General features: G+C 44.8%; 1 protein-coding gene across 1 annotated transcript in view; it reads left to right on the top strand.

Moving 5' to 3' along the window:
• The window catches only part of LOC147111733 (AF4/FMR2 family member 3-like), a 176,301-nt gene that overhangs the window by 123,488 nt on the left and 26,246 nt on the right, over nucleotides 1–26,567 (top strand). The window contains exons 10-12 of the mRNA XM_085998922.1: nucleotides 12,357–12,450; nucleotides 13,189–13,335; nucleotides 15,301–15,350. Coding sequence (XP_085855048.1) covers nucleotides 12,357–12,450; nucleotides 13,189–13,335; nucleotides 15,301–15,350 — 291 coding nt within the window. The remainder of the gene's footprint in view (nucleotides 1–12,356; nucleotides 12,451–13,188; nucleotides 13,336–15,300; nucleotides 15,351–26,567) is intronic.

Raw genomic sequence — 26,567 nt, 5'->3', positions numbered from 1 at the left:
CCCCCTTGCACCATTTCTCTAGCCACGTATTCATCTGAAATATCCTTCTATTTCTACTTCTATTTCTGCACGTGGCACTGGTAGCAATCCTGAGATTATGACCTTTGAGGTCCTATTTTTTAATTTTCCTCCTAACTCCCTATATTCAGCTTTTAGGACCTCATCTCATTTTTTACCTATATCGTTGGTACCTATATGCACCACGACAACTGCTTGTTCACCCTCCCCTTCCAGAATGCCCTGTAGCCACCCCGAGACATCCTTGACCCTTGCACCAGGGAGGCAACATACCATCCTGGAGTCTCATTTGCAGCCGCAGAAACGCCTCTCTATTCCCCTTACAATAGAATCCCCTATCACTATAGCTCTCCCCTTTTTCCTCCCATCCTGTGCAGCAGAACAACCCATGGTGCCAGGAAGTTGGCTGCTGCTGCCTTCCCCCGATAAGCCATCTCCCTCAACAATATCCAAAGTGGTATATCTGTTTGAGAGGGGGATGGCCACAGGGGACCCCTGCACCTATTACTCTGCCTGGTGGTCACCCATTCCCTTCCTGCCTGTGCAGCCTTTACCTGCGGTGTGACCAACTCCCTAAATGTGCTATCCACGATGTCCTCAGCATCGCGAATGCTCCAGTATGTATCCATTCGCAGCTCCAGCGCCACAATGCGGTCTGTCAGTAGCTGCAGCCGGATACACTTCCCACACACATGGTCATAGAGTTTTACAGCACAGAAAGAGGCCCTTCGGCCCATCGTGTCCCTGATTTCCCACATAGCGCAGGAGGAGCATGCCACGGGCCGAGCTGTGCTGCCATGACTTACCCTTTAATTATTTTAAATTAAATTAAATCAAATCAATACCACTAATTACACTACAATTAAATGATATACTCAAGGGCCCTTGGTTACTAGCACTCCTCGATACACAACAGAGACCTTAGAAACTATAACCATACAAATTAAGACTTTCTAAATTTTATAAACTATTAATCTTAACTGTCAAACTATATAGTATAAATACTCACCTGGCCGTACTCACCCAATCAGCTGCTTCCTCTTGCCCGCGTCATTTTTGAATCGTGACATGGCTCCGGAATGCCACCACTGGTCTGTGAGATTGGTAAGCCTCTGTAAAAAAGCCCACAAAAGTGAGTTTAAGTACTCACTGTACCGCTGCTCCCTGCTCCTCCCGGCACTGGCCTCTCACATTATTACTGGATACAGTGTACTCTGTGGACGCACATGGTATCTCCGACAGCAATTTCTGGATTTCCATGTTTAACTGTGCATGTGCGGACGCCAGAAGTTGCTGTCATATTTACCCTCAAATAATGACAAGCGCTTTATTATTGGGCCTGAATTTGCGGTTGGCGGCTTCCTGTTGGTGGATACCTCCAAACCGCAATAAATCTACGCACCTACCTGATGGTCCTGGATCCACGGATACTCGCGGTCCTGGGCCTCTATGCATAGGCCTGTGTAGAGGCCCACATATCCCAGTGGCGCAAGCGGTTCACAAGCGTCCCTTGGATCACATGGCCTGGCCCAATCAATCAGAAAGGGGATCCCCATTATGCTTATGAGGATTCTATTTACGTACGGAATCCCCATAAGCTTAATAGGAATCACCCAAAAAACACATGTACACAACCTTGAAATAAAAAGTCATTACATGTTTAAAATTAATTAAAATACTATTTCATTAAACATTTAAAACAAAAATGTAATCTTTTGAAAAATAAATGTAAACATTTTTTAAGGGGCCAAAAATAACACAAACTAACTTTAAAGGTTTTTGAATGTTAAAATGATTTTAAAACTTTTATTTTAATATTTATTTTCACCCTTACACTGGTAAAAGAAGGCCTTATACCTGCTTTTACCAGGTGTAAGTTTCATGGGCACTCGCTGGGCAAGAGTTGGGCAAATAGCCCAACTCTCCACCAGCGGATGTCCATTTCCCAGGGATGCGGAATCTTCTTGACAGATCCTCTGCATCCCCGGGAAATGGACAAGTTCCGGGTTTTCGTGCATGCGCAGCCCATGCGTAAACTCAGAATTTGCGGGGTACTTACGCATCGCGTATGCAGTCATAGGCCCCGGAAAATCCATGCCAATATTACAGCAAAATCCGGGTCTGTAGTGTATGTACCTTTAAGAGGAACTATGTTTTTGAAGCCCCTGTATACTGTAGTACCAGTAGTGACCACTCGGGTATATAAGCCTGTGTAGCGTCTTGTGTAGTTAGTTCACCTCCAGACTTTGTTCAGTAAACACTTGTTAAATCAACTCCTGCATTCCGTGTCTCCATTAACACACGGATCTAACAGTGGCGACGAGTTAGAAACGAACTTACCTGCAATTCGGCAGCACCTCAAGGGGATCGATTCCTCAGACGAAGGTCGAAGCCAGAAGCAAAAAAAAACAAAAAACTGTGGTTTCACCAGCTAAACGGGCTGGTGGCAGGTAGTGCACTGATCCTTCCTGGGCTGCGGCAGGCTAGAGCTCGATCGGGTGGCTCTGCAACGGGGCCGGGCAGTGAGTCGGGAAGCAGAAGCAAAGAGAGAGAGAGAGTGGAGCACTCAGGGCGCGGCCGGTGCTGCAAAGCAGGTCGGCGTTCGGACCGAGCAGAGGGAGGGGAAAGTTCCAGAGGGTCCGCTCCACGACGGGAACGGTTCTCCAAGTAACGGAGAAACTATTGAAGCGATATATTAAAAAAAAATAGAAATACCGCGAAAAGCTGCAGGTCGCAACGGGAACCACGGAGAACAGCGTTGGCAGCAGCGGCAGCGGCGGGAAAGTGCGGGAGGCACCATCTTAACTCGGCGGGGAAGAAAGAAAAGCGTGGGAGGCGCCATTTTGATCCATCGGGGATGGAGGAAAAGCGCAGGAAGCGCCATTTTAGATTTTCAAGATGCCGAAGACTGGCAATATTACTGCTTTCGATAGTGATATAGAAGATTGGACCACATATGTGGAAAGAGTGGAGGTATATTGCAAGGCGAATGAAGTAGCGGATGATAAAAAGGCATCGGTACTTCTAAATCTGATGGGCGCAAGGACATACGGGCTGTTACGAAACTTGATCACTCCAGCCAAACCGATGGACAAGAATTTTAAGGAGATTGTTGATACCTTACAGGAGCACTTAAACCCAACACCGCTGCTGATAGCGGAACGATTCAAATTCTTCAGGAGGAATCAGCACAAGAATGAAAGTAACGCTGATTACCTCACCGAATTACGAAAGCTGTCAAAGCACTGCCAATTCGCGGCAGGACTGGCAGATTATCTACGAGACAAATTCGTCTGCGGTCTCCTAAGCGAAGGAACACAGAAAAGACTACATTCTGAGAAAGATTTGACACTGGACAAGGCTTTCAGTGTGGCTGTATCATACGAAGCAGCAGCAAGAGGAGCTGCAGAGATACAGCAAAAGCCACAGGACTTCGGCACCCATGAAATGACACAGGGTTTCGAGAGATGTTATCGCTGCGGCAGATCCACCCATGACCAGAAGGACTGCTGGTTCAAGGACAAAGCATGCAGGCAATGCGGAAAGATGGGACACATTTCACGTGTATGCAGATCTGGAAAGAAATCCGCTGACAGTAAAAAGGTCAATAAGGAAAAGTACAGAAAGGTACAAATGATGACGGGCAGTAGCTCCGAAGACCAGAAGAGCAATAGCGACTCCGGAAACAAGAGACTAAGCTGTCTCAAATTACATAATGTAATTGCCAAAGAAGATTACCAGACCATTTGGGTTACCCTCACGATAGCGGGGTCCCCAGTCAAAATGGAGCTAGATACAGGATCAGCTCTGACCGTCATGAGTCGACGGGATTACGAGCGGCTATTTCCGCATATACCTTTGAAAGACACATCCATTATCTTGAAGACATATACGGTGCAGAAAGTATACCCCAGAGGGAAAATAAGGGTGCCTGTTGTATACAATGGCAAGGAAATACAGAAGTTGTATTTATACGTTCTGCAAGAGGGTGCTCCACCGTTGTTGGGACGTGAATGGATCAGAAAGATACGTTTAGACTGGCACTCCATTCAGGCACTGACGGTGACCAGTAAGAAAAAAAACGATGATGACGTCATACCTGGACGATTAAAAGAAATCTTGGCTAACGCCAAAGAAATGTTTCAACAGGAACTAGGAACCCTGAAAGGCACCACCGCCTCAATAAAAGTGGAAGATGCGGCAATTCCCAAGTTTTTTAAGGCAAGGCCGGTGCCATACGCAATTCGTCCAGCCGTCGAGGCAGAGCTGGAGAATTTTGAAAAAGCAGGCGTGTTATCCAAGGTAGATTGGAGCGAGTAGGCAACACCCATCGTCCCGGTCATGAAGAAAACGTTGAATAATGATAAATCTGAAGAACAGAGAAAAGTTTGCATCTGTGGGGACTTCAAGGTGACTGTAAACCCGGTTCTTCACACGGTACAGTATCCTCTTCTGAGGATAGAAGATATTTTCGCCTCACTATCCGGAGGGAAATGTTTCACCAAAATTGACTTAGCACAGGCATATCTACAGATGGAGGTTGAGGAGGCCTCTAAAAAGTATCTCACGATAAACACACACAAAGGCCTGTACCAGTACAATCGACTGGTTTTCGGAGTGGCATCAGCTCTGGCTATCTGGCAAAGAGCTATGGAGCAAGTCCTGCAAGGGATTCCGGGGACTCAATGCTACCTAGACGACATCCTTGTAACAGGAGAAAACGACAACGAGCACCTTGACAACTTGGAGCAGGTGCTCACGAGGCTGAGAGAACGGGGCCTATGAGCAAATCGCCCCAAGTGCGAATTTTTCCAGAAACAAATATCATATTGTGGCCATGTCATTAACGAAGAAGGGTTGCATAAGTCACCTGAAAAAATTGAAGCGGTCGTAAAGGCCCCAGCGCCTGAAAATGTCTCACAATTAAGGTCGTTCCTGGGATTAGTAAATTACTATCATAAATTTTTACCAAACTTGTCGACGGTTCTGCACCCTCTTAACGCACTGCTACAAACGGGAGTAGTTTGGAAATGGAGCGAAGACTGTAAACCTGCCTTCCATAAATGCAAAGGCTTGATCACGTCCAGGGAAGTGTTGGCTCATTACAACCCATCACTGCCAATCAGACTGGCGTGCGATGCATCCCCTTACGGTGTGGGAGCGGTATTATCGCATAGATTCCCTGATGGCTCGGAGCAGCCGATAGCTTTTGCGTCACGCTCATTGAACTCAGCTGAGCGTAACTATGCCCAGATCGACAGGGAGGCACTCAGCCTGGTATGGGGAGTGAAGAAATTCAACCATTACCTACACGGACAAAAATTTACCTTGTTGACTGACCATCAACCCCTCGTCTCCATATTCAACCCTAAAAAGGGCGTTCCCATTATGACAGCACAAAGGCTACAGAGGTGGTCCCTTTTCCTAGGGGCACACCAATATGACATAGAATACAAAGGAACAAAACAGCATGGGAATGCTGACGGGTTTTCGCGCCTACCGTTGCCAACGGTGGAAGAGGCGCCTACAGTGGACCCAGTGGAGATGTTCCACTCGACCATAGTGGAATGTCTACCGGTGACAAATTCTACCATTGAAAAGGAAACGCGAAATGACCCGACTCTCTCACGAGTCTACGATTTAACGGTGAAGGGATGGCCAGCACATGGCGAACCACTGTTGCCAGCATTCTCGCAAAGAAGAGAACAGCTGTCAGTGTGCCGAGGAATCTTGATGTGTGGATCCAGAGTGGTGATTCCACCCAAACTCCAGGATAGAGTGCTAAAGGAGCTTCACGAGGGGCATCTGGGTGGAGTGAAAATGAAGAACTTAGCCAGAGCGTTTGTGTGGTGGCCAGGTATCGATGGAGACATCGAAGAAATGACCAAGAGCTGTCTAGGATGCCAGAAGGTCCAAAACGCCCCACCACAAGCCCCTCTACATCCATGGGAGTGGCCCTCATCTCCATGGCAAAGGGTACATATCGACTTTGCTGGTCCATTTATGGACTCAATGTTCTTAATCGCAGTGGATGCACACTCCAAGTGGCCGGAGGTAATAAAGAGGTCCTCCACCACCACGGAAAAAACCATCACAGTATTAAGGACCATATTCGCCAGGAATGGGCTGCCTGAACAGATCTGTTCTGATAATGGACCGCAATTTGTATCCGAAGAATTCAGGAAGTTCTTAAAAAACAATGGGGTTAAGCACTACACGTCCGCCCCATACCATCCTGCCACCAATGGATTGGCTGAAAGGTTTGTCCAGACCTTCAAGAAGGCCATAAAGGCCATGGGTAATGAAGACATAAATCTACAACATAAGGTAGATAACTTCTTGTTTGTGTACAGGAATGCAACACATGTGGTTACAAACCAAACCCCCGCCATGATGTTTTTCAATAGAAGCCTAAGATGCCGGCTGGATTTGGTCAAGCCAAACGTCAGAAGGGACGTAGAGAACCGGCAATTTCAAAGCATGAATGAAAGACCAACTAGAACCTTCCAGATAGGTCAACCAGTTTTGGCCCGGGACTACCGTACCGAGAAATGGCAGCCTGGAACTATTTGCACACGACTAGGACCGCTGATGTATACCGTGGACATTGGAGAAAGCATAATAAGGCGCCATGCTGACCAGATCATAGAGTCATCCGAAAAAGGACAACCTACACCACAACTCTATACGCCTAGTGATGAAGCAGAGATACCCATAGTATCTACCTCCGATCCAGTGATACTGGAACCAGATGAACCCGACACTGGCATTGAAGCCGAATTGACCTTGCCAAAAGAACCTACTACACCACCGAGGCGTTATCCGGACCGAGTCAGGAAGCCTCCAGAGAGACTGAATTTGTAATTGATTAACTTCAGCAAATGTGTATATTATTGTTCTTGTAAAAATGTTATTTAATGATTACTTAAAATGTTATGTTCTATTTATCTAAAAGGGGAGGAATTGTAGTGTATGTACCTTTAAGAGGAACTATGTTTTTGAAGCCCCTGTATACTGTAGTACCAGTAGTGACCACTCGGGTATATAAGCCTGTGTAGCGTCTTGTGTAGTTAGTTCACCTCCAGACTTTGTTCAGTAAACACTTGTTAAATCAACTCCTGCATTCCGTGTCTCCATTAATACACGGATCTAACAGGGTCATTGTGTTTTTCTTTTTTTATTTGTGGGTGTGAAAGAGGCTGTTTCTAAGAAGTTACAGTAGTGATTTTAAAATGCTTTGGATTGGAGACAAAGGCCGGAATTTTTACCTGTGAGGCGAGTCGGGTGCAGGAGGGGCCGCGTAGCGGGTTGGCCTCACGAACCTCTCGGCAGCGTGCTGTCCACTTTGTCTTTAACTGAATTAGATCAGTTGAGTTAGGCATGCGGGTTTCCCAGCCAATTAAATGGAGCGGGTCTGATGATGTTATCAATGACTCGCCTCAGATATTTAAAGGGGCCTTCCACGCATCACACTTGAAGATTGTTGGAGGAGGGTCACAGGTCTTTGGGAGAAATGCTGTTGGTGAGACACAAAAGATTTTCGATCTGAGGCTTGACGGAAGCATGGAGTTCCAACGGCAGAGGCAGCACCCAGATTTTCGGACTCATCTGTGGAAGTCCTGCTCCAGCGATTTCAAGCAGGCAGGGACATCCTGTTCCCTGGAGACAGGCACAAGAGACCATCCACTGAGACCAAGAGGGCATGGCTGGAGATCGCCGAGGAGGTCAGCAGCAGGGATGTAGTCAGCCGCTCCTGTTTACAGTGCCGCAAAAGATTTAATGATCTCATGAGGACAGGAAAGGTGAGTGCAATGCCACATTCACCTACATCCTGATGGGTGTGACACCCCAACCCCATCACTCTGCCTTCCCAAGCCTACTCCTGCACATCATTCCTCACACCAACCTAACTTGCAAGGTGCACCCATCCCTCACTCTCTATGCACCTACTCGCATCCCCATATGACTTACCACCACTGACACTCACCCTCATCCTAATGCAATCATAGGAAGTAACATCACAGAAGGAGGCTATTTGGCAATGTCACGCCACTCCCTCATAGTCACCCTCTACAGATGTAGCCCATCCATCCCTTACACTCATTCCTTCACTCTCACTCAAAGTTCACTTCTTTCCCTCCTTGCAGGAGAGCGCAGAACATCCGGGAGAGACAGAGAACCAGAGGTGGCCCTCCAATTTACAGCACATTGACTCCAGCAGAGGAGGAGGTACGACAAATAAGTCGAATTGCAGAGCTGCTGGTGGTGGGAGATAGAGAGAGGGGGACCTCCCAACAACCTGGTGACAGTTTTAAATATCATACAGCCACATGGCATAAACAGCCACTCGTGGTGACTTGATGTCAGCAGCCAGTGAAATGTCATAATGGTAACGTTACACATTCTTATCACAAGACTTCTAATTCATCTCTTTAATCTCCCACAGGTCCATCAAGTGCCCCCTGCCTCTCCCCCCACCGTCCAGTCGGAGGGGGAAGACGACTCCTCAAAGGAAGCTCCACTCTCTGAGGGTGCACCCAGCACCAGCGCAGATACCTGCATGTCGGTGGGCCCTGCGAGACATAGAGTTGTGTTGTCACCTGGTGTCTCACACATCACAAGTGAGCAAGAGCAGATGGTGGAGACTGGGACAGCAGTGGAGAGTCCTTGCCAGAGGGTGCAGGATGCTCCAAGCTCTGCTCAGCTGGATGCAGATGCTGAGCCTCGGGAGCCGTCGACAAAAAGGTTGATCTTGGAAGAGCAGCAACAAATGCACAAGGCTCTGGCAGCTTTTCCAGCCGCGATGTGTGCGATTGTCCAGAGAATGGAGGAGTCCATCTCCAACATGAGCAGCACCATATTGCATGCGATGTTGACAATGGCCCAGAAATTCGGGTCCCAACGCGTGAGCACGGACGGAGTACTCACGCGTGGACCCGATGGAAGTGCCGGAATCTTGCATGCACTACACATGCGCGGGAAACCGGCACTTCCGATCCTCTGAACCAAGGGTTCAGAGGTCGAACGCGTGCGCGCGGGAGTCTGCGCGTGCGCGTTGAACTTCCTTTTTTTTTCAGGTTTTAACGTGCGGGTAAGTCTGTACATTTTAGAAATGTAAAAAGCAGCCGTAAGGACTTCATTTTCAAAGGTAAGTGGTCAATTATTTTAAATTAAAACATTTTTTCCACAGGTTTTTTACGTTTAAATACTTTAAAGCAAGGTAAGTTTATTTTTAGCCCCGTTTTTTTTATAAAATTATTTTTTTCAAAAATTTAAATTTTTGTTTGAAATAGTTATTTAATGTCATTTATAGTTTATTTACAAAGTGTGATTTTTTTTAAAATTTATTTGAAGGTAAAGTACAGTTTTACAGCCTCAGCATTTATACGTTTTGACAGGTCTATCTGTCGAGACTTATGAATGGAGCATTCCCTGCTCCGATTGGCTGCCTGTTGCTCACGTGATCCCAGGGGACGCTTCGCACTAACTACGCCCCTGGGACACGCCAGCATAGCGCGCCGGCCTCTGGGACAGGCCTCGGAGAGGAATTCCACGCAGGCCAAGAGGTCAACTGCCGGCACGCTAGGTAAGTGTAGGTCGGGGGCTTGCACCCGCGGGAAGCCCCCGACCCGAATTTCTGGCCCAATGTGCTCTTCCATGGAAAGGATGGCCTCCTGCATGGAGCAGCTAATGCACCAGTCGAACGAGAACATGCTTGCTGTGAACAACAGATTGCAGACTCTCATTGACCTCATCTTCAAGGAGAGATACCAACATAGACTTGGGCGTTCATCTCCTCACTGATGTGCAGCAAGGTGCTGTGCAGCTGCTTGCTAGCAGGGAAGTGCAGGTGGTCCATAAGAACGATGATGGTGAGAGGGAACATGGAAGTGAGAGCTCTGCTCAAAGCATTCCCACTTCTCCCCCATTGCCTCCCCCTCAGTCAGAGCCCCACATGCTGCCTTGGATCCCGATGGCCGAGTCTGCCCCTGCACAGTTGCAGGAGCAGCCTTTGGCAGGGCCCTCACAGGCTCCAAAACCCAGAGGACATCTGCCAAAAGTGTCTAAGCAGTCAGAATAGGGAAGTGAGCAGCCTGCCTCTACCTCTGCTGAAGCCACAGGGATTGCACCTCGTAGAAGCACTTGGAAAAAAAATGACACAATCGTAGATGCATAAGGGTATGCACATGGGTGTTTGTCTACATGTTAGTGTTAAGTTTCAGTTCTATTTATGATGCACATAAATTTATTTCTTTGCACTACTTTCCCATCTTGTCCAATTTTGCCTGCTACCTGGGAAGTGGCTTTGTCACTTGAACTGAATGGTGAGACATTACTTAACCTCGAGCAATGTTTGTTTGGTTGACAGAAATGGTTTGGTCATTTTAGGACTGCTTGGTGGTGGTGGTGGAGAGGGGGAAGTTGGTACAGCATCTGAGAGCCGTATAGGTGCACTGGTGCAACTTAAGTAAATCGGACCATTATGAGGCCATCCCAGGCCTCCCGGGCAGCAATGTGCGCTGCTGCTGGCTCCACCTCAGTTTGCTCCTCCTCCTCCTCCTCGTGTGCTACCTGTTCCTCCTCCTCCTCCAAAGAGGCTGTGCACTATGCACCTTACTGTTACTGCAGCTCTAATCCTTGCTGCTGCGTTATGTTGTGCAGTGCACAGCAGACCACGATGATTCTGGAGACCCTGGCTGGTGCGTACTGAAGGGCTCCTCCAGATCTGCCAAGGCATCTGAAACGCATCTTCAGCATCCCTATTGTCTGCTCTATGACACATCTGGTGGACATGTGGCTTTCATTATAGTGCTCCTCGACCTCAGTGCTTGGACTCCTTCAGGATGTCAGCAGCCACGTCTTCAGTGGATAGCCCTTGTCTCCAAGCAGCCAGACGGTAAGTCTGTTCGGAGGTGTGAAGAGTTGAGGGAGGGTGGACTGGTGCAGGATGAAAGAGTCATGACAGCTCCCTGGGAATCTGGCGCACACATGCATGATGATCTTTTTATGGTTGCAGACGAGCTGCACATGGAGAAGTGGAAGGCCTTCTGGTTCACAAGCACTCCTGGGTGATCTGAGGGTGCCTTGATGGCCACATGTGTGCAGTCGATGATGCCCTGCACCTGTGGGAAGCCAGCCAGAGCCACAAAGCTGAGCATCCATTCAGTAACACTGGCTTCATCAGTGGCAAAATTTACATAGGGGGCTGACTTGTGAAACATGGCATCGGTCACCTGGGTGATGCATTTATAGGCAACCAACTGCGAGATCCTGTAAATGTCTGCTGCAGATCCCTGGAAGGAGCCTGAGGCAAAGATGTTGAGGGCGGTGGTGATTTTGACGACCACTGGTAAGGCGTGTCCACCAGGACCTCTGGGCAGCCGGTCTTCTTCCAGCAAGCTACAAGTGTCTGCCACGACCTGGTGTGATAGCCTGAGCCTCCTGAAGCACTGCTGTTCATTCATGTCCAAGAAGCTTATCCTCTGCCTGTAGACCCTGTGTTCGGGTATCACCTGTGGTCCGTGCACCCCTGTGTTGATCCCCTCTCTGAAGCATCAGGTCGGTGAGGAGAAGGCTGCTGGTGTTGTTGCTGCTGCTGCTGGTGTTGTTGCTGCTGCTGCTGGTGTTGTTGCTGCTGCGGCTGGTGTTGTTGGTGCTGGGGCTCATCTTGGTCTGAATCTGAGGTCCAAGGTGAGACAGCATAAGCAGCACCCATGCTGATCTGATAGATGCCAGGTAAAGTGGAGATCAGAGGCATAATCCTCCAGTGTAGTGAGAGTGACTTCTGAGGTTGTAGAAATCACCTGCAAACTCCTGAAAGCAAAATCTCTGCACAAAATGGTGTCAGCAAGAGCCTTTCCCTTAGGCAAGGAAGCAAGTGTAAGCTGCCTGTCTTGACGTGCTTTTTCCAGCTGTCACTTAATGAAGTCGCACAATGACTGAGCTCCCGCCTCCCCTTCACAGGTGAGCTTCCCGAGGTCCGTGAATCCCGTGCACAACCAGTTAAAGTTGAATCCTCGCGTTACAAAGGCTGTTAAGGGTCTCTAAACCTCAATGAGGTTGCCCGCCTCTCCCGAGCGGGTCCATGGCGCGCTGGGAAGTCGGCGGGATGACGGTGGGTTCCCGACATGCTGTCAATTTCAGCACTTTGAACCGCCGACCCACACCCAAACCCACATGCTCTGCAATGTGAAAATTCCGGCCAAAGATTATTGAATTCATAGAACTGTTTCCTTTTTTAGATGTAGACTAACAAATGTGATTATGAGCATGCACCATTGCTGTCCGATTGTAAATCTGAGCACAGTTTTTGACATCTTTACTTTTCATCTCTGCAGTTACCGTTGTTTGGCTCTCCTTTATTGGAGGATGTTCAGACTTAAGAGGGACAATGCTGTTAAGTATTCTAAAGCCCTGATCAACTATTTCAAGGTAAATATTTGCTACATTTTCTGAATCTTCTGTTACTTCATAAACACTAGCTGATACTCCATTGTGAGAATATAATTGGAGTTATTGAATAATAGCTTGAATGTTAGTTTTTCAATTTATTTATTTTTGGCTTCTGTTCAGACTTGGCATTTCTCCAAATAAAGGATTACGGTAATTTCCTGGGGAGTCTAGTGCATGGCTGTTAGTGATTCTGTGTTTTTTTTAACAAGGGGACGGTGAGAGGTGAATCACAGATATGTTTGCAGTCCTGAGTTGATCTAGAGCAAGTATGTACACACAAGTCCAAAACCATCAAAAGACTTAATAGAGATAGCTGTAATGCATTTCCTGAGAGGCTATTACTGTGTCTAATATAAATGATGGCTCTGGGATTTTATATCAAAGGAAATGGAATCCTTTGGTAAAATATTTCTAATTTGATAGAAGAAAATTAAAAGCTGCACCATTTCAAAGCAATTTTCTGAAAATGACATTTAAACTGCAAATGCTATTTGAAGCATCAGTAATACTGATTTTCTTCTCATATGCAGTCGAGCCATTTTTCACAAATGCAGGTTAGCTCAGGAGCCTTGCCCACAGCCATGCTCATTAGAAAATTGTGGGCCACCTATAACAGAGGCACACATTTTTAATATTGGCCTTATTGTTTTTTCATTTAGTCATTAACAGAAGACTCGCTGACCAAATTAACTATGTTTTATTGCTCTCTGGCCTCAGTGCAACAGAAAAGAAGTAATAAACAGTGGTATTGCACACGCTGCTGTGCATCAGAAGGACCTGTGCACACATCAGTACTGCAGTCAACCACTCAAGTTCAAAGCTCAGTCACACACCCGCCATTGCTGCAGTTTTAGACAAAAAGAGGTATTGATATTTTAAAATACATTTTTTGACTGATGTTCAGCAAAACCAATTTCTACAGCAAATGTCATTTTAAAGCAGATTATGTGACAACTGAATCGTAGAACTTTGTGCCATAGAATCTGCAAGTACATTTTTGATCTGTTTCCTTTTGTAAAAAATGATAGGTGACTAAAGTCATAATGAAGTCATTGTACAAGTGAAGGGAATAGGTGTGTGATATCATGGGAACAACCAACACATATCTGATATAAGGAATGTAAAATTAAATATAAGAATGTGGTGTTTAAAGGAATATGGGCAACTATTCTCTGCTGTTGCTTTTAACAGTAATGATCACAAAAGTGAATGTTAAAATTATTGGAAAACCAGGCTATGTGCTGAAACTGCCATTTATTTTCTTTTTCTGTAATACCGCTTTGTTTTCAATCCAAAAAAGGGGAGTGACTTTGGTAACTTTATTTTTAATCTGCTGTTGTGAAAACCTGGCAAGGCTTTGTTAATGAACTTTCAAAGAAAAATGTTACAGTTTTCCCTTGGAAGAAATTAAATCAACTAAGTAGGAATTAGCCTAACTGTAGAACTAGAGTTAATTCAACAATGGAGGCGTAAACTCTTTGGCAGTGTATTTGTTCTGTATGGACTTTGCTATGATTTTTACATTAACTGGCTCATGTTGTCATTGGTGAGAGAGGGCTGCTAAGCACCAACTACCCTACCACTGGGGCTTTTGTGTACTGCACTTTGCTCACATGCAGTTTAATCATCTGAACAGTGCTTCACCCAAGGACACTTTAAGCAGATCAGCAGTAAACTGGCTGAAAGTCTCTGCTCAGATATATATTTAATTCTCCATCATGAAAAATCAAAAATCTCAAAATTTGCTCATGACACCAAGTTGTGGGTAAGGCAAATTGGAATGAGGATTGTCAAGAACTGCAGGAGGACATAAGTAGGGCAGCAGGATCGGTGGAAAGGTGGCAGATACAGTTCAATGTACATAAATGTGAATTATTACATTTTGGAAGTAGAAATAGGGAAAGGAAATATACCTTAAATGTCAAGATTTTAAATGGAGTAGAGAAGTAGAGGGACGTTGTTTTGCAGATACACTGGTCATAAAGGTGGCAGTACAAGTAGATAAGGCGATGAAAAATGCACAATCCTTTGGTTTGTATCTAGAGGTATAGAATACAAAAGCCAGAGGAAATCTTGAACTTGTACAAGAACTTAGTTAGGCTACTGTTGGAGTATTCTGTGTAGTTCTGGGTCCCCATTGAAGAAAGGAGATAAAAGCAATAGGAAGATGTAGATTCAGTTGGTTATTGGCAGGAATCAGGGGTTACAGTTATGAAGAGAGACTTGAGAAGTTAAGACTTTATTCACTAGAGCTGAGAAGGTTAAGAGGTGATCTGATAAAGGTCTTTAAGATTATGAGGAGTTATGATAAGGTGATAGAAGGTAAATAGTGAAATATTATTTTCACTGGTTGCTGAGATGGTAAGAAGAGAACAAAAACTTAAGCTAATCACAAAAATGAGTTAATGGGGAGGTTGGAAAAAATGTGTTTGCACAGAGGATAGTTAGAATGTGGAATTCACTGCCACAAACTGTGTTTGAGTCCATAAATTCTTTTAAATGGGTATCAGTTGCTTGAAAAAGGGGAATATTAATGAGTATGGGGAACAAACAGGAGGGCGGGATTTGTTTAGATGATGTGAAGAAAAACACCAATGCAGACCCGACGAGCTGAATGGCCTGTTTCTGTGCTCTAACATTCTGTGAGGAAGGCCGTTCAGCCTATCTAGATCCTCCTTTAGTGCCCGGCTACACCTAATTTCCTATTGCTTTTGACAAGCTATATTGTTGTTCTAAATAAATTTGATTTTAAAACACACAAAAATGGCTTGTCATGCACACAAAAATTTGGAAATTTCTGTCTGAAATAGATTTATTTTAATACTACAGGGCTCTGGTGAAACAGCTCAAACTTCAAACACGTGGGGTGCCAGTGGGAAGTAAGTATGCTTTTCTTTCTTCTGACCTAAAATAGAACTTCATGAAAGTAAAACTAAAACAATGGCCTGAGCGTTCAACTTTGGCAGTGCCATAAAGCGGGTAATATCAGATCGGCTTTTGTTGTACATCACATTTGGAAAGCAAAATCGAACGGGGTGTATAATGGGAGGCCAATATCACTCATTTTACGCCTTACCACCACCGCCACCCCCATCCCGCACCCCCCCCCCCCCGCCCCCCGCCACCCCACAAGCTAAATGTTCGGCCCAATACCTCAACAGTTGTACTATAACTGATATGTATTTCTTCAGACAGTACCCTTGAAAATAGCTCGCAGTGCCTTTATGTGTCTTATCTTAAAACTATAAATAAAACTACAGTAGTTCAATTAAAATGGTCTTCTTACAATGTTTACAATGTTTTCAATATTTTTAAGTCAAACAGAATATAAGCTTGTGAAGAATGATTGTGATTGTTCTCCCAGCCTGCTAATTACAGCATTGGTTTCCCATTCAAGCAATTGTGAGTTCAACAAGTCTCCTTGCTACTTGTCACTAACATCCACCTCTCACAGTTAAAATTAATTTCCTAGGCGTGCCTGTGCTCTCAGGGAATTTTATGCCATGAGCAATAAGAACTAGGAGTATCTCAGGTTTGATTCCCAGTGCAAGCTGAGTTAGCTAATCTCAGCTGGGATGGCAGTGGGGCAAGTGACCATAAGGTGCTGCAGTACCTGGACCTATATTCCAATGAGGACTCAAATGTCTTCAGGAAAGAGGAGAAAATTGGCAAGAATGGGAAAAGACTAACATTGTGCATGTCACACGAAATACCTTCCTATTACCACATTATTGATTGCTTAATCACTGGAATTTTTTGAGGATGTAACTGGTAGAATAGATAAGGGAAAACCAGTGGATGTGGTGTATTTGGACTTTCAGAAGGCTTTCGATAAGGTCCTGCATAAGAGATTAGCGTGTAAAACTATTCACAATATATATTAATGATCTAGACAAGGGAACTAGATGTAATATCTCCAAATTTGCAGACGACACAAAGCTGGGTGGGCATGTGTGCTGTGAGGAGGATGCCGAGAAACTCCAGGATGATTTGGACAGGTTGGGTGATTGGGCAAAAGCATGGCAGATGCAATATAACGTGGATAAATGCGAGGTTATCCACTTTGGTGGCAAAAACAGGAAGGCAGATTATTATCTGAATGGCAATAGATTGGGAGAAGGGGAAGTGCAACGAGACCTGGGTGTCCTTGTGCACCAGTTGCTGAAGGTAAGCATGCAGGTGCAGCAGGCGGTTCAGAAGGCAAATGGTATGTTGGCCTTCGTAGCGAGAGGGTTTGAGTACAGGAACAGGGATGTCTTGCTGCAGTTGTACAGGGTCTTGGTGAGACCACACCTTGAGTATTGTGTGCAGTTTTGGTCGCCTTATCTGAGGAAGGATGTTCTTGCCATGGAGGGAGTGCAGCGAAGATTCACCAGACTGATACCTGGGATGGCAGGAATGACGTATGAGGAGAGATTGGGTCGATTGGGCTTATACTCTTTGGAGTTTGGAAGAATGAGAGGGGATCTCATTGAAACTTATAAAATTCTAACAGGACTAGACAGACTCGATGCAGGGAGGATGTTCCTGATGGCCGGGGAGTCCAGAACCAGGGGTCACAGTCTAAGGATAAGGGGTAAGCCATTTAGGACAGAGATGAGGAGGAATTTCTTCACCCAGAGAGTGGTGAACCTGTGGAATTCTCTACCACAGAAGGCAGTGGAGGCCAATTCATTAAATATATTCAAGAAGGAGTTAGATATATTTCTTAAGGCTAAAGGGATCAAGGGATATGGGGAGAAGGCAGGGACAGGGCACTGAATTTGGATGATCAGCCATGATCTCATTGAATGGCGGAGCAGGCTCGAGGGGCTGAATGGCCTACTCCTGCTCCAACTTCTATGTTTCTATGTTTCATTGTTTTAAAATGGTACCTTTAACTTCCTTAGGCTCTCCTCCTAGCTCAATGATTTAAAACCTGGAATCATGTACATTACCCAACTCAGAATCTTCTCCACTGCCTCTATACCCTGTCAGTTGCATGTAAGCTTATTATAGTAATGAAAAAAACCATTCAGCCCATCAAGCATACTATATTGTCCAGGACCTGTTTCAGTATCCAACCATTTTCCATTTTTTATTTCCTGCACCATATTCACATCTCTCTAATCCCTACTAAGTCAGGAATCGACCTAATTCCCTTTCAATGCTTCAGCTTGAGTAAGTATTTATAGTACTAAACAGTAATCTATTCGCTATGTTGATGACTTTAAACCCCAGCTGTTCTGAGGTTCTGCCAGCAGCACAGAGCATCACTGGTGGCAGGCGTAGTTTGTAAAATTCAGCACCTCACCACATGCCTCTGACTCGTTTGATGCCTATTTTTCCAATGGGTAATTTTGAGCAAAATGAAGAGGCCTTGTTGCAAGCATATGCAACCCGTATTACCCTAATTATTAAATTGAGTCCCTCGCCAAATTTCACATGTTTCACTGAGGCCCCGGGGGAGAAATTCAGTATCGCCCCATTTGGGGTGCAATTATCGGCACAAAGAGGGCAAACGCAGCAACGACAGGCCAGTCAACCTAACGTCCTTGGTGGGAGAACTTTTAAAGATAATGGCCCAGAAATTCGGGTCCCAACGCGTGAGTACGCAAGGGGTACTCTCACGTAGGCCCATCGAAAGTGCCGGTTTCGTGCATGCATTGTGCATGCGCGGGAAACCGACACTTCCGTTCCCCTGAAAGAAGGGGTTGACAGATGGAACAAGTGCGCCTGAGAGGCAGCGCGTGCACATGGAACTTCCGTTTTTTTTGCAGGGTTCTCCGGGAGTGTAAGTCTCCAGCAGTTACACTTTTAAAAAGCAGGCACAAGGTAAGTGGTGAATTAATTAAAATTAAAACATTTTTTCCACAGGTTTATTATTTTTAAATACTTTAAAGAAAGGTAAGTTTATTTTTAGTCCCATTAGAAAATGTAATTAATTTTTTCAAAAATTTAAATTATTGTTTAAAATAGTTATCTCATGTAATTTATAGTTATTTTAAAAATGTGATTTTATTTTTTTTAATTTATTTGAAGTTTTAGTGATGTTTGGGGGCTTATAGTATTTATAGGTTTGACAGCTCTTCCTGTCAAACTTATGAATGAAGCATTCCCTGCTACCATTGGCTCTCCATGGCCCACGTGATCCCAGGGGATGCATCGAACTAATTGCGCCCCTGGGATACGCAAGTACTGCGCACCGGCAGTTGGAGGAGGCCCAGGATCGGAATCCCATGCGGGCCCACAGCTCAACGGCCGTCGCGCTAAGTAAGTGCAGGTCGGAGGCTTGCACCAGCGGGAAGCCCCCGACCCGAATTTCTGGGCCATTAATCCAGGGCAAAATTAAGTGGCACTTGGAAAAGACTGGGCTAATTAACGAAAGTCAGCATGGATTTGTTAAAGGCAAATCCTGTTTCACTAACTTCATTGAGTTCTTTGATGAAGAAATGGAAAGGGTTGATGAGGGTAGTGCAATTGATATTGTGAACATGGACTTTCAAGAGGCTTTTGACAAAGTACCACATAATAGACTTGTAAGGAAAATTAAAGCCCATTGGGATTAAAGGGACAGTGGCAGTGTGGATATGAAATTGGCTAATAAACAGAAAGCAGAGAGTAATGATGAACTGTTGTTTTTCTGACTGGAGGGAAGTATACAGTGGTATTCCCCAGGGGTTGCTATTCAGACCACTGCTCTTTTTGAAACATATTAATGATGATCTGGACTTGGGTATACAGAGCATAATTTCAAAGTTTTCAGATGAAACAAAACTCAGAAATGTAGTAAACAATGAGGAGATTTGAGGAGGACATAGACCAACTGGTGAAATCGACAGACACATGGCAGGTGAAATTTAATGCAGAGAAGTGTGAAGTGATAAATTTTGGTAGGAAGAATGAGGAAAGGCAATATAAACTAAATTCTAAAGGGGGTGCAGGTACAGAGAGACCTGGAGGTGTTTGCACACAAATCTGTGAAGGTAGCAGGACAAGTTGACTAGGCCGTTAAAAAAGCATATGGGATCCTGGGCTTTATTAATAGAGGCATAGGGCAGGATTTTCATTGGGCCATGGAGGCGGGATTGGAGGCATGTGGGGGGCTAAAATTGCAAAATCGGGGGGCATGAACCCATCCCGCCCCCAACACACCTACATGCCAGTTTCAAAGGAGGCGGATACCCGACCTGTGCTGGGAGCCACCTCCCCGAGGCGGGAAGGGGATTAGTGCCAATTAACTGCCTGTTAACAGGTAGTTAACAGACAGTTTTTAGCCTAATCCCTATTTTTATTCCTGAAGTGTGGGATTCCTGACGGCTCCAAACCACGCCAAGTTAGCAAGGTGGACCGTCGGGCTGAAGGGCTTGGAGGGTTCGAGATGTCCGGTGTTCAGGTGAGTGATGAGTGCATGAGTGCAGAGGTAAGTGTGTTTGGTGTGTGTAAAGTGTTTAAAGAAGTTTAATTACCTTTACTTACCTTTACAGCCTTCCTTCCTTCAGATCTCTGGAGCCCTCATCTCACCGGCACAGAAAGCAGAATGGCCGCGAGCTGTCAAAAGTTGTAGCATTCAGCTTTCTGTTCTGGAGAGATCTCTAAATCAGCCTGAGAGGAAGGAATTAACTTAGTGTACAGATTGTCAGTGATTGACAGCTTCAAAGAGCTGTCAAACGCTGATATTTCATCTGTCAAAAGCTCTTGACAGATGAAATGTCAATCTGTAACGTCACCTGTTGCCGGGTGGCCCTTAATTGGCCTGCTGAGCCCACTGGGTGGGCTCAACAAGGTCAATCAAGTGAAAACCGCGTGGGTTGGCCACAACTCGATGAATTTTAGTGAGTAAAAAAGTGAATTATTTGAAGTAAGTTTAATTTTTTAGAGTAAATTAAGCTGTTGGGGAGTTTAAACCAGAAGTAGAATCCGGGTATAAAAAGGGGCGGACTTAGTGCGGCAGCGCTGAGTGCGGTCGCATTGAGTGTAAGTAGAGTTTGGTAAGTGGGAGAGCTCGGGCGAGTGGGAGGTGAGGGGGTGCTTTTTGCTCTGTTTTGCTTCCCACTCTCAGGCTAATCCAACACTGCAGATGTGGAGCAGCAAGACAATTCAACCGGACAGGTCCCCTAGACAGCATTCACGAGGGAGGTTGGTGATCAGCTGGTTGGTAGGTCCTCTTCCTTCTCTTCTATACCTTTAAGTTGGTAAGTCCTATTAAATAGTGGTGTAATATTATCATCTATATCGGGGCAGAGGGTCTTCATAACTAATAATAAGAAATTTAATTAATTACACAGATATGGGTGAACAGGTGATGTGTCACTGTTGCGAAATGTGGGAGCTGGTGGACCCCATTGAGGCTCACGGTGATTACATTTGCGATAAGTGTTTGCTGCTAGAGGAACTCAAGCTCCATGTTAAAGAGCTTGAGACCGAGCTTCAGACACTGCGACACATCAGGGAGGGGGAGAAGTTCCTGGACTCTCTGTTTCAGGAGGTGGTCACACCTATGAAATTAATTACTGCAGATGTAGTCCGTGGTCAGGGACAGGACGGTGTGACTATGAGTGAGGAAGGTACAGGGATCCAGGATGTAGTGTTGAAGGAGCCGCAGCCATTGCTCTTGTCAAGCAGGATTGAGGTTCTTACTCCCTGTGAGGGCGGGAGCGGGGACTGCAGGGAGGATGAGCAACCTGGCCACAGCACCGTGGTACAGGGGGCCATTCAAGTGGAGGGAGTAAAAAGAAATGTTGTAGTGGTAGGGGATAGTATCATTAGGGGGATAGATAGGGTTCTCTGCAGTCAAGAGCGGGAGTCCCGAAGGCTGTGTTGCCTGCCCGGTGCCAGGGTTAAGGACATCTCTTCTGGGCTGGAAAGAAACTTGGAGTGGGAGGGGGAGGATCCAGTTGTCGTGGTCCATGTTGGTACAAACAACGTAGATAGGACAAGGAAGAAGGTTCTGTTAAAGGAGTATGAGCAGCTAGGGGTCAAATTAAAAAACAGAACCTCAAGGGTAATAATCTCTGAGCCACGAGCAAATTTGGCTAGGATAAATAAAATTAAAGAGTTAAATGCGTGGCTCAAAGACTGGTGTGGGAGAAATGGGTTTTGCTTCTTGGGACACTGGCACCAGTACTGGGACAGGAGGGAGATGTTCCATTGGGACGGACTCCACTTGGCCAGTGCTGGGACTAGAGTCCTGGTGAATCATATAACTAGGGCTGTAGAGAGGGCTTTAAACTAATTAGTGGGGGGGAGGTTTCTAGAGTGCAAATAACAGAAATGACAACAGAGAAGGTCATAGACTTAGGTAGCAGTGGGTAAATTAAAAAACAGAGCGTGTCAGGAAGGGACAGAAGGTATGGAGTAAAAGGTAAAGTAGTAAAAGGGGAAAAAACAGGAACTAAGTGTCACAAAACATATTTGAATGTTCTTTATCTGAATGCATGTAGCATTCGTAACAAAATGAATGAGTTAACAGCACAAATAACTACATATGGGTATGATCTTGTGGCCATTACAGAAACATGGCTGCAGGGTGAGCATGACTGGGAATTAAACATACCAGGTTATTTAACAATCAGGAAGGACAGGCAGGAAGGGAGGGGAGGTGGGGTGGCTATGTTAATAAAGGAAGGAATCACTATAATACAGAGAAATGATATTGGGTCAAAGGAGCAGGATAGTGAAACAGTTTGGGTGGAGATAAGGAATAATAAGGGGAAAAAAACACTAGTGGGCGTAGTCTATAGGCCTCCGAACAGTTGCAACTCTGTTGGACGGAGTATTAATCAGGAAATAGTTGAGGCTTGTAATAAGGGAACAGCTATAATTATGGGGGATTTTAACTATCATATTAACTGGACAAATCAAATTGGGCAGAGCAGCCTTGAGGATGAGTTCATTGAGTGTATTAGGGATGGGTTTCTTGAGCAGTATGTAACTGAACTGACCAGGGGGCAAGCAACCTTAGATTTGGTCCTGTGTAATGAGACAGGATTAATTAAAAATGTCCTAGTAAAGGATCCCCTTGGAATGAGTGACCATAACATGGTTGAATTCCATATTCAAGTAGAGGGTGAGAAGGTTGGATCTCAAACAAGCGTGCTGAGCTTGAATAAAGGAGACTATGAAGGTATGAGAGCGGAATTGATTAGAGTGGACTGGGAAAATAGATTAAAGGGTAAGACGGTACATGATCAGTGGTGTACATTTAAGGAGTTATTTTACAACTTCCAAAAAATATATATTCCACTGAGGGAAAAAGGGTGTAAAAGAAAAGATAGCCATCCGTGGCTAAGTAAAGTAATTAAGGATAGTATCCGACTAAAAACAAGGGCATATAAGGCAGCCAAATCTAGTGGGACGATAGAAGATTGGGAAGTCTTTAAAAGACAGCAAAAAATAACTAAAAGATTGATTAAGAAAGGGAAGATAGATTATGAAAGTAAATTAGCAAAAAATATAAAAACAGATAGCAAAAGTTTCTATAGTTATATAAAAAGAAAAAGGGTGGCTAAAGTAAATGTTGGTCCCTTAGAGGATGAGACCGGGAAATTAATGGTGGGAAACATGGAGATGGCAAAAACGCTGAACAAATATTTTGTATCAGTCTTTACGGTAGAGGACACTAAGAATATCCCAACACTGGACAAACAGGGGGCTCTAGGGGGAGAGCAGCTAAATACGATTAAAATCACTAAGGAAGTGGTACTTGGTAAAATAATGGGACTCAAGCCAGATAAATCCCCTGGACCTGATGGCTTACATCCTAGGGTCTTGAGGGAAGTGGCGGTAGGGATTGTGGATGCATTGGTAATAATTTTCCAAAACTCCCTGGACTCAGCAAAGGTCCCGGCACATTGGAAAACTGCTAATGTAACACCCTTATTTAAAAAGGGTAGTAGGCAGAAGGCTGGAAACTATAGACCTGTTAGCCTAACATCTGTGGTTGGTAAAATGTTAGAGTCCATTATTAAGGAGACAGTAATGGGATATTTGGATAAACATAATTTAATAGGACAAACTCAGCATGGTTTCATGAAGGGAAAGTCATGTTTGACAAATTTGCTTGAGTTCTTTGAGGAAGTAACATACAGGGTGGATAAAGGAGAACCAGTGGACGTAGTGTATTTAGACTTCCAAAAGGCATTTGACAAGGTGCCACACAAAAGATTATTGCTCAAGATAAAAAATCACGGGATTGGGGGTAATATTCTGGCGTGGGTGGAGGATTGGCTCTCTAACAGAAAGCAGAGAGTTGGGATAAATGGTTCATTCTCAGACTGGCAATCAGTAACTAGTGGTGTTCCGCAGGGGTCAGTGCTGGGTCCCCAACTCTTAACAATCTATATTAACGATTTGGAGGAGGGGACTGAGTGTAACATATCAAAGTTTGCAGATGATACAAAGATGGGAGGGGAAGTAGTGAGTGAGGAGGACATAAAAAACCTGCAAAGTGACATAGACAGGCTAAGTAAGTGGGCAGAGATTTGGCAGATGGAATACAATACTGGAAAGTGTGAGGTTATGCACTTTGGCAGGAAAAATCATAGAGCAAGTTATTATCTTAATGGCAAGAAACTGGAAAGTACTGTAGTACAAAGGGATCTGGGGGTCCTGGTGCACGAAACTCAAAGTTAGTATGCATGTGCAGCAAGTGATCAAGAAGGCCAATTGAATGTTGGCTTTTATTGATAGGGGGATAGAATATAAAAACAGGGAGGTATTGCTGCAGTTATACAATGTATTGGTGAGACCGCACCTGGAATACTGCATACAGTTTTGGTGTCCATACTTAAGAAAAGACATACTTGCTCTCGAGTCAGTACAAAGAAGGTTCACTCGGTTAATCCCGGGGATGAGGGGGGTGGTCATATGAGGAGAGGTTGAGTAGATTGGGACTCTACTCATTGGAGTTCAGAAGAATGAGAGGCGATCTTATTGAAACATATAAGATTGTGAAGGGGCTTGATCGGGTGGATGCGGTGAGGATGTTCCCAATGATGGGTGAAACTAGAACTAGGGGGCATAATCTTAAAATAAGGGGCTGCTCTTTCAAAACTGAGATGAGGAGAAACTTCTTCACTCAGAGGGTGGTAGTTTTGTGGAATTTGCTGCCCCAGAAAGCTGTGGAAGCTACATCATTAAATAAATTTAAAACAGAAATAGATAGTTTCCTAGAAGTAAAGGGAATTAAGGGTTACGGGGAGCGGGCAGGAAATTGGACATGAATCTAGGTTTGGAATGGTCATGGCCCTGTGGGTAGTGGAGCGGGCCCAGGGGCCGTGTAGCCTGGTTCTGCTCCTACTTCTTGTGTTCTAATTCTGTGTTAGAGTTCAGGAGATGGTTTTATTCCTGTTCCTGGCTGGGGTGGAGATCGCCTTTACAGAAGGTAAGTACTGTAGAAAATATAGGGACAGAGTGATCTCCTGGAAGAGTTTCGATTGCCTAGATGGGTCGGAGAGGAATTTCCCAGATTTTTTCTCCCAAATTGGCCATTGGGTTTTTTATCTGGTTTTTCGCCTCTCCCGGGAGATCACATGGGTTCGGGTGGGATGGAGAGTGATAGAAGATTTGAGGTTAGGATCAGATCAGCCATGATCTTATTGAATGGTGGAGCAGGCTCGAGGGGCCGATTGGCCTACTCCTGCTCCTATTTCTTATGTTCTTATGTACAACCCCAAAAGTTGAAGTCCCACCTCCTACACGCCTCCAGTATCAAAATTCAGCCCATACAGTACAAAAGCAAGGAAGTTATGCTAAACATTTATAAAACACTCCAGCTTCAGCTGGAGTATTGTGTTCAATTTTGGGTACCACACTTCAGAAAGGACGTCAAGGCCTTAGAGAGGGTACAGAAGAGATTTATTAGAATAGTACCAGAGATGAGGGAATTATGTGGAGAGACTGGAAAAGCTGGGGTTGTTCTACTTAGAGCAGAGAAAGTTAAGAGGAGATTTGATAGAGGTGTTCAAAATTACGAACGGTTTTGATAGAGTAAATAAGGAGCACCTGTTTCCAGTGGCAGAAGGGTCGGTAACCAGAAGACACAAATTTAGAGTGATAGGCAAAAGAACTAGAGGTGACATGAGAAAACATTTTTTACGCAGCAAATTGTTGTGATCTGGAATGCACTCGCTGAAAGGGTGGTGGAAGCAGATTCAGTTGTAACTTTCAAAAGGGAATTTAATAACTACTTGAAGGGAAAAATTTAGAGAGTATGGGGACATCGCCAGGGGGTCAATCTAGTGAACCTTCGTTGCACTGTCTCTAAGGCAAGTATATCCTTCCTCAGATAAGGAGACCAAAACTGTGCACAGTACTCCAGGTGTGATCTCACCAAAGCTCTGTACAATTGTAGCAAGACTTCCTTACTCTTGTACTCCAACTCCCTTGCAATAAAGGCCAACAAGCCATTTGTCTTCCTATTTGCTTGCTGTACCTGCATACTAACTTTCTGTGTTTCTTGTACGAGGACACCTAAATCCCTCTGAACACCAACATTTAATAGTTTCTCATCATTTAAAAAATATCTGTTTTACTATTCTTCCTACCAAAGTGAATAACCTCACATTTCCCCACATTATACTCCATCTGCCACCTTATTGCCCACTCACTTAAACTGTCTATATCTCTTTGCAGGCTCTTTGTGTCCTCCTCACAGCTTACTTTCCCACCTAGCTTTATATTGTCAGCAAACTTGGATACATTACTTTTGGCCCCTTCATTTAAGTCATTAATATAAATTGTAAATAGCTGAGGCCCAAGCTCTGATCCTTGCGGCACCCCACAAGTTACAGCCTGCCAACCTGAAAATGACCCATTTATCCCTACTCTCTGTTTTCTGTCTGTGAACCAATCCTCTATCCATGCTAATATATTACCCCCAACCCCATGAGCTCTTATCTTGCATTATGTGGCATTTTATCGAATGCCTTTTGGAAATCCAAATATATTACATCCACTGGTTCCCTTTTATCTACCCTGCTAGTTACATCCTCAAAAAACTTTAATAAATTTGTTAAACATGATTTCCCTTTCATAAAACCATGTTGACTCTGCCTAATCGTATGATTTTCTAAGTACCCTGTTTCCACTTCCTTAATAATGGATTCCAGCATTTT

The sequence above is a fragment of the Somniosus microcephalus genome, chromosome 10 (genome assembly GCF_052327205.1).
Source record: "Somniosus microcephalus isolate GS21.2 chromosome 10, FLI_Smic_1.0, whole genome shotgun sequence".
NCBI classification, from domain to species: domain Eukaryota; kingdom Metazoa; phylum Chordata; class Chondrichthyes; order Squaliformes; family Somniosidae; genus Somniosus; species Somniosus microcephalus.
This window is presented reverse-complemented; position numbering and strand designations above follow the sequence as displayed.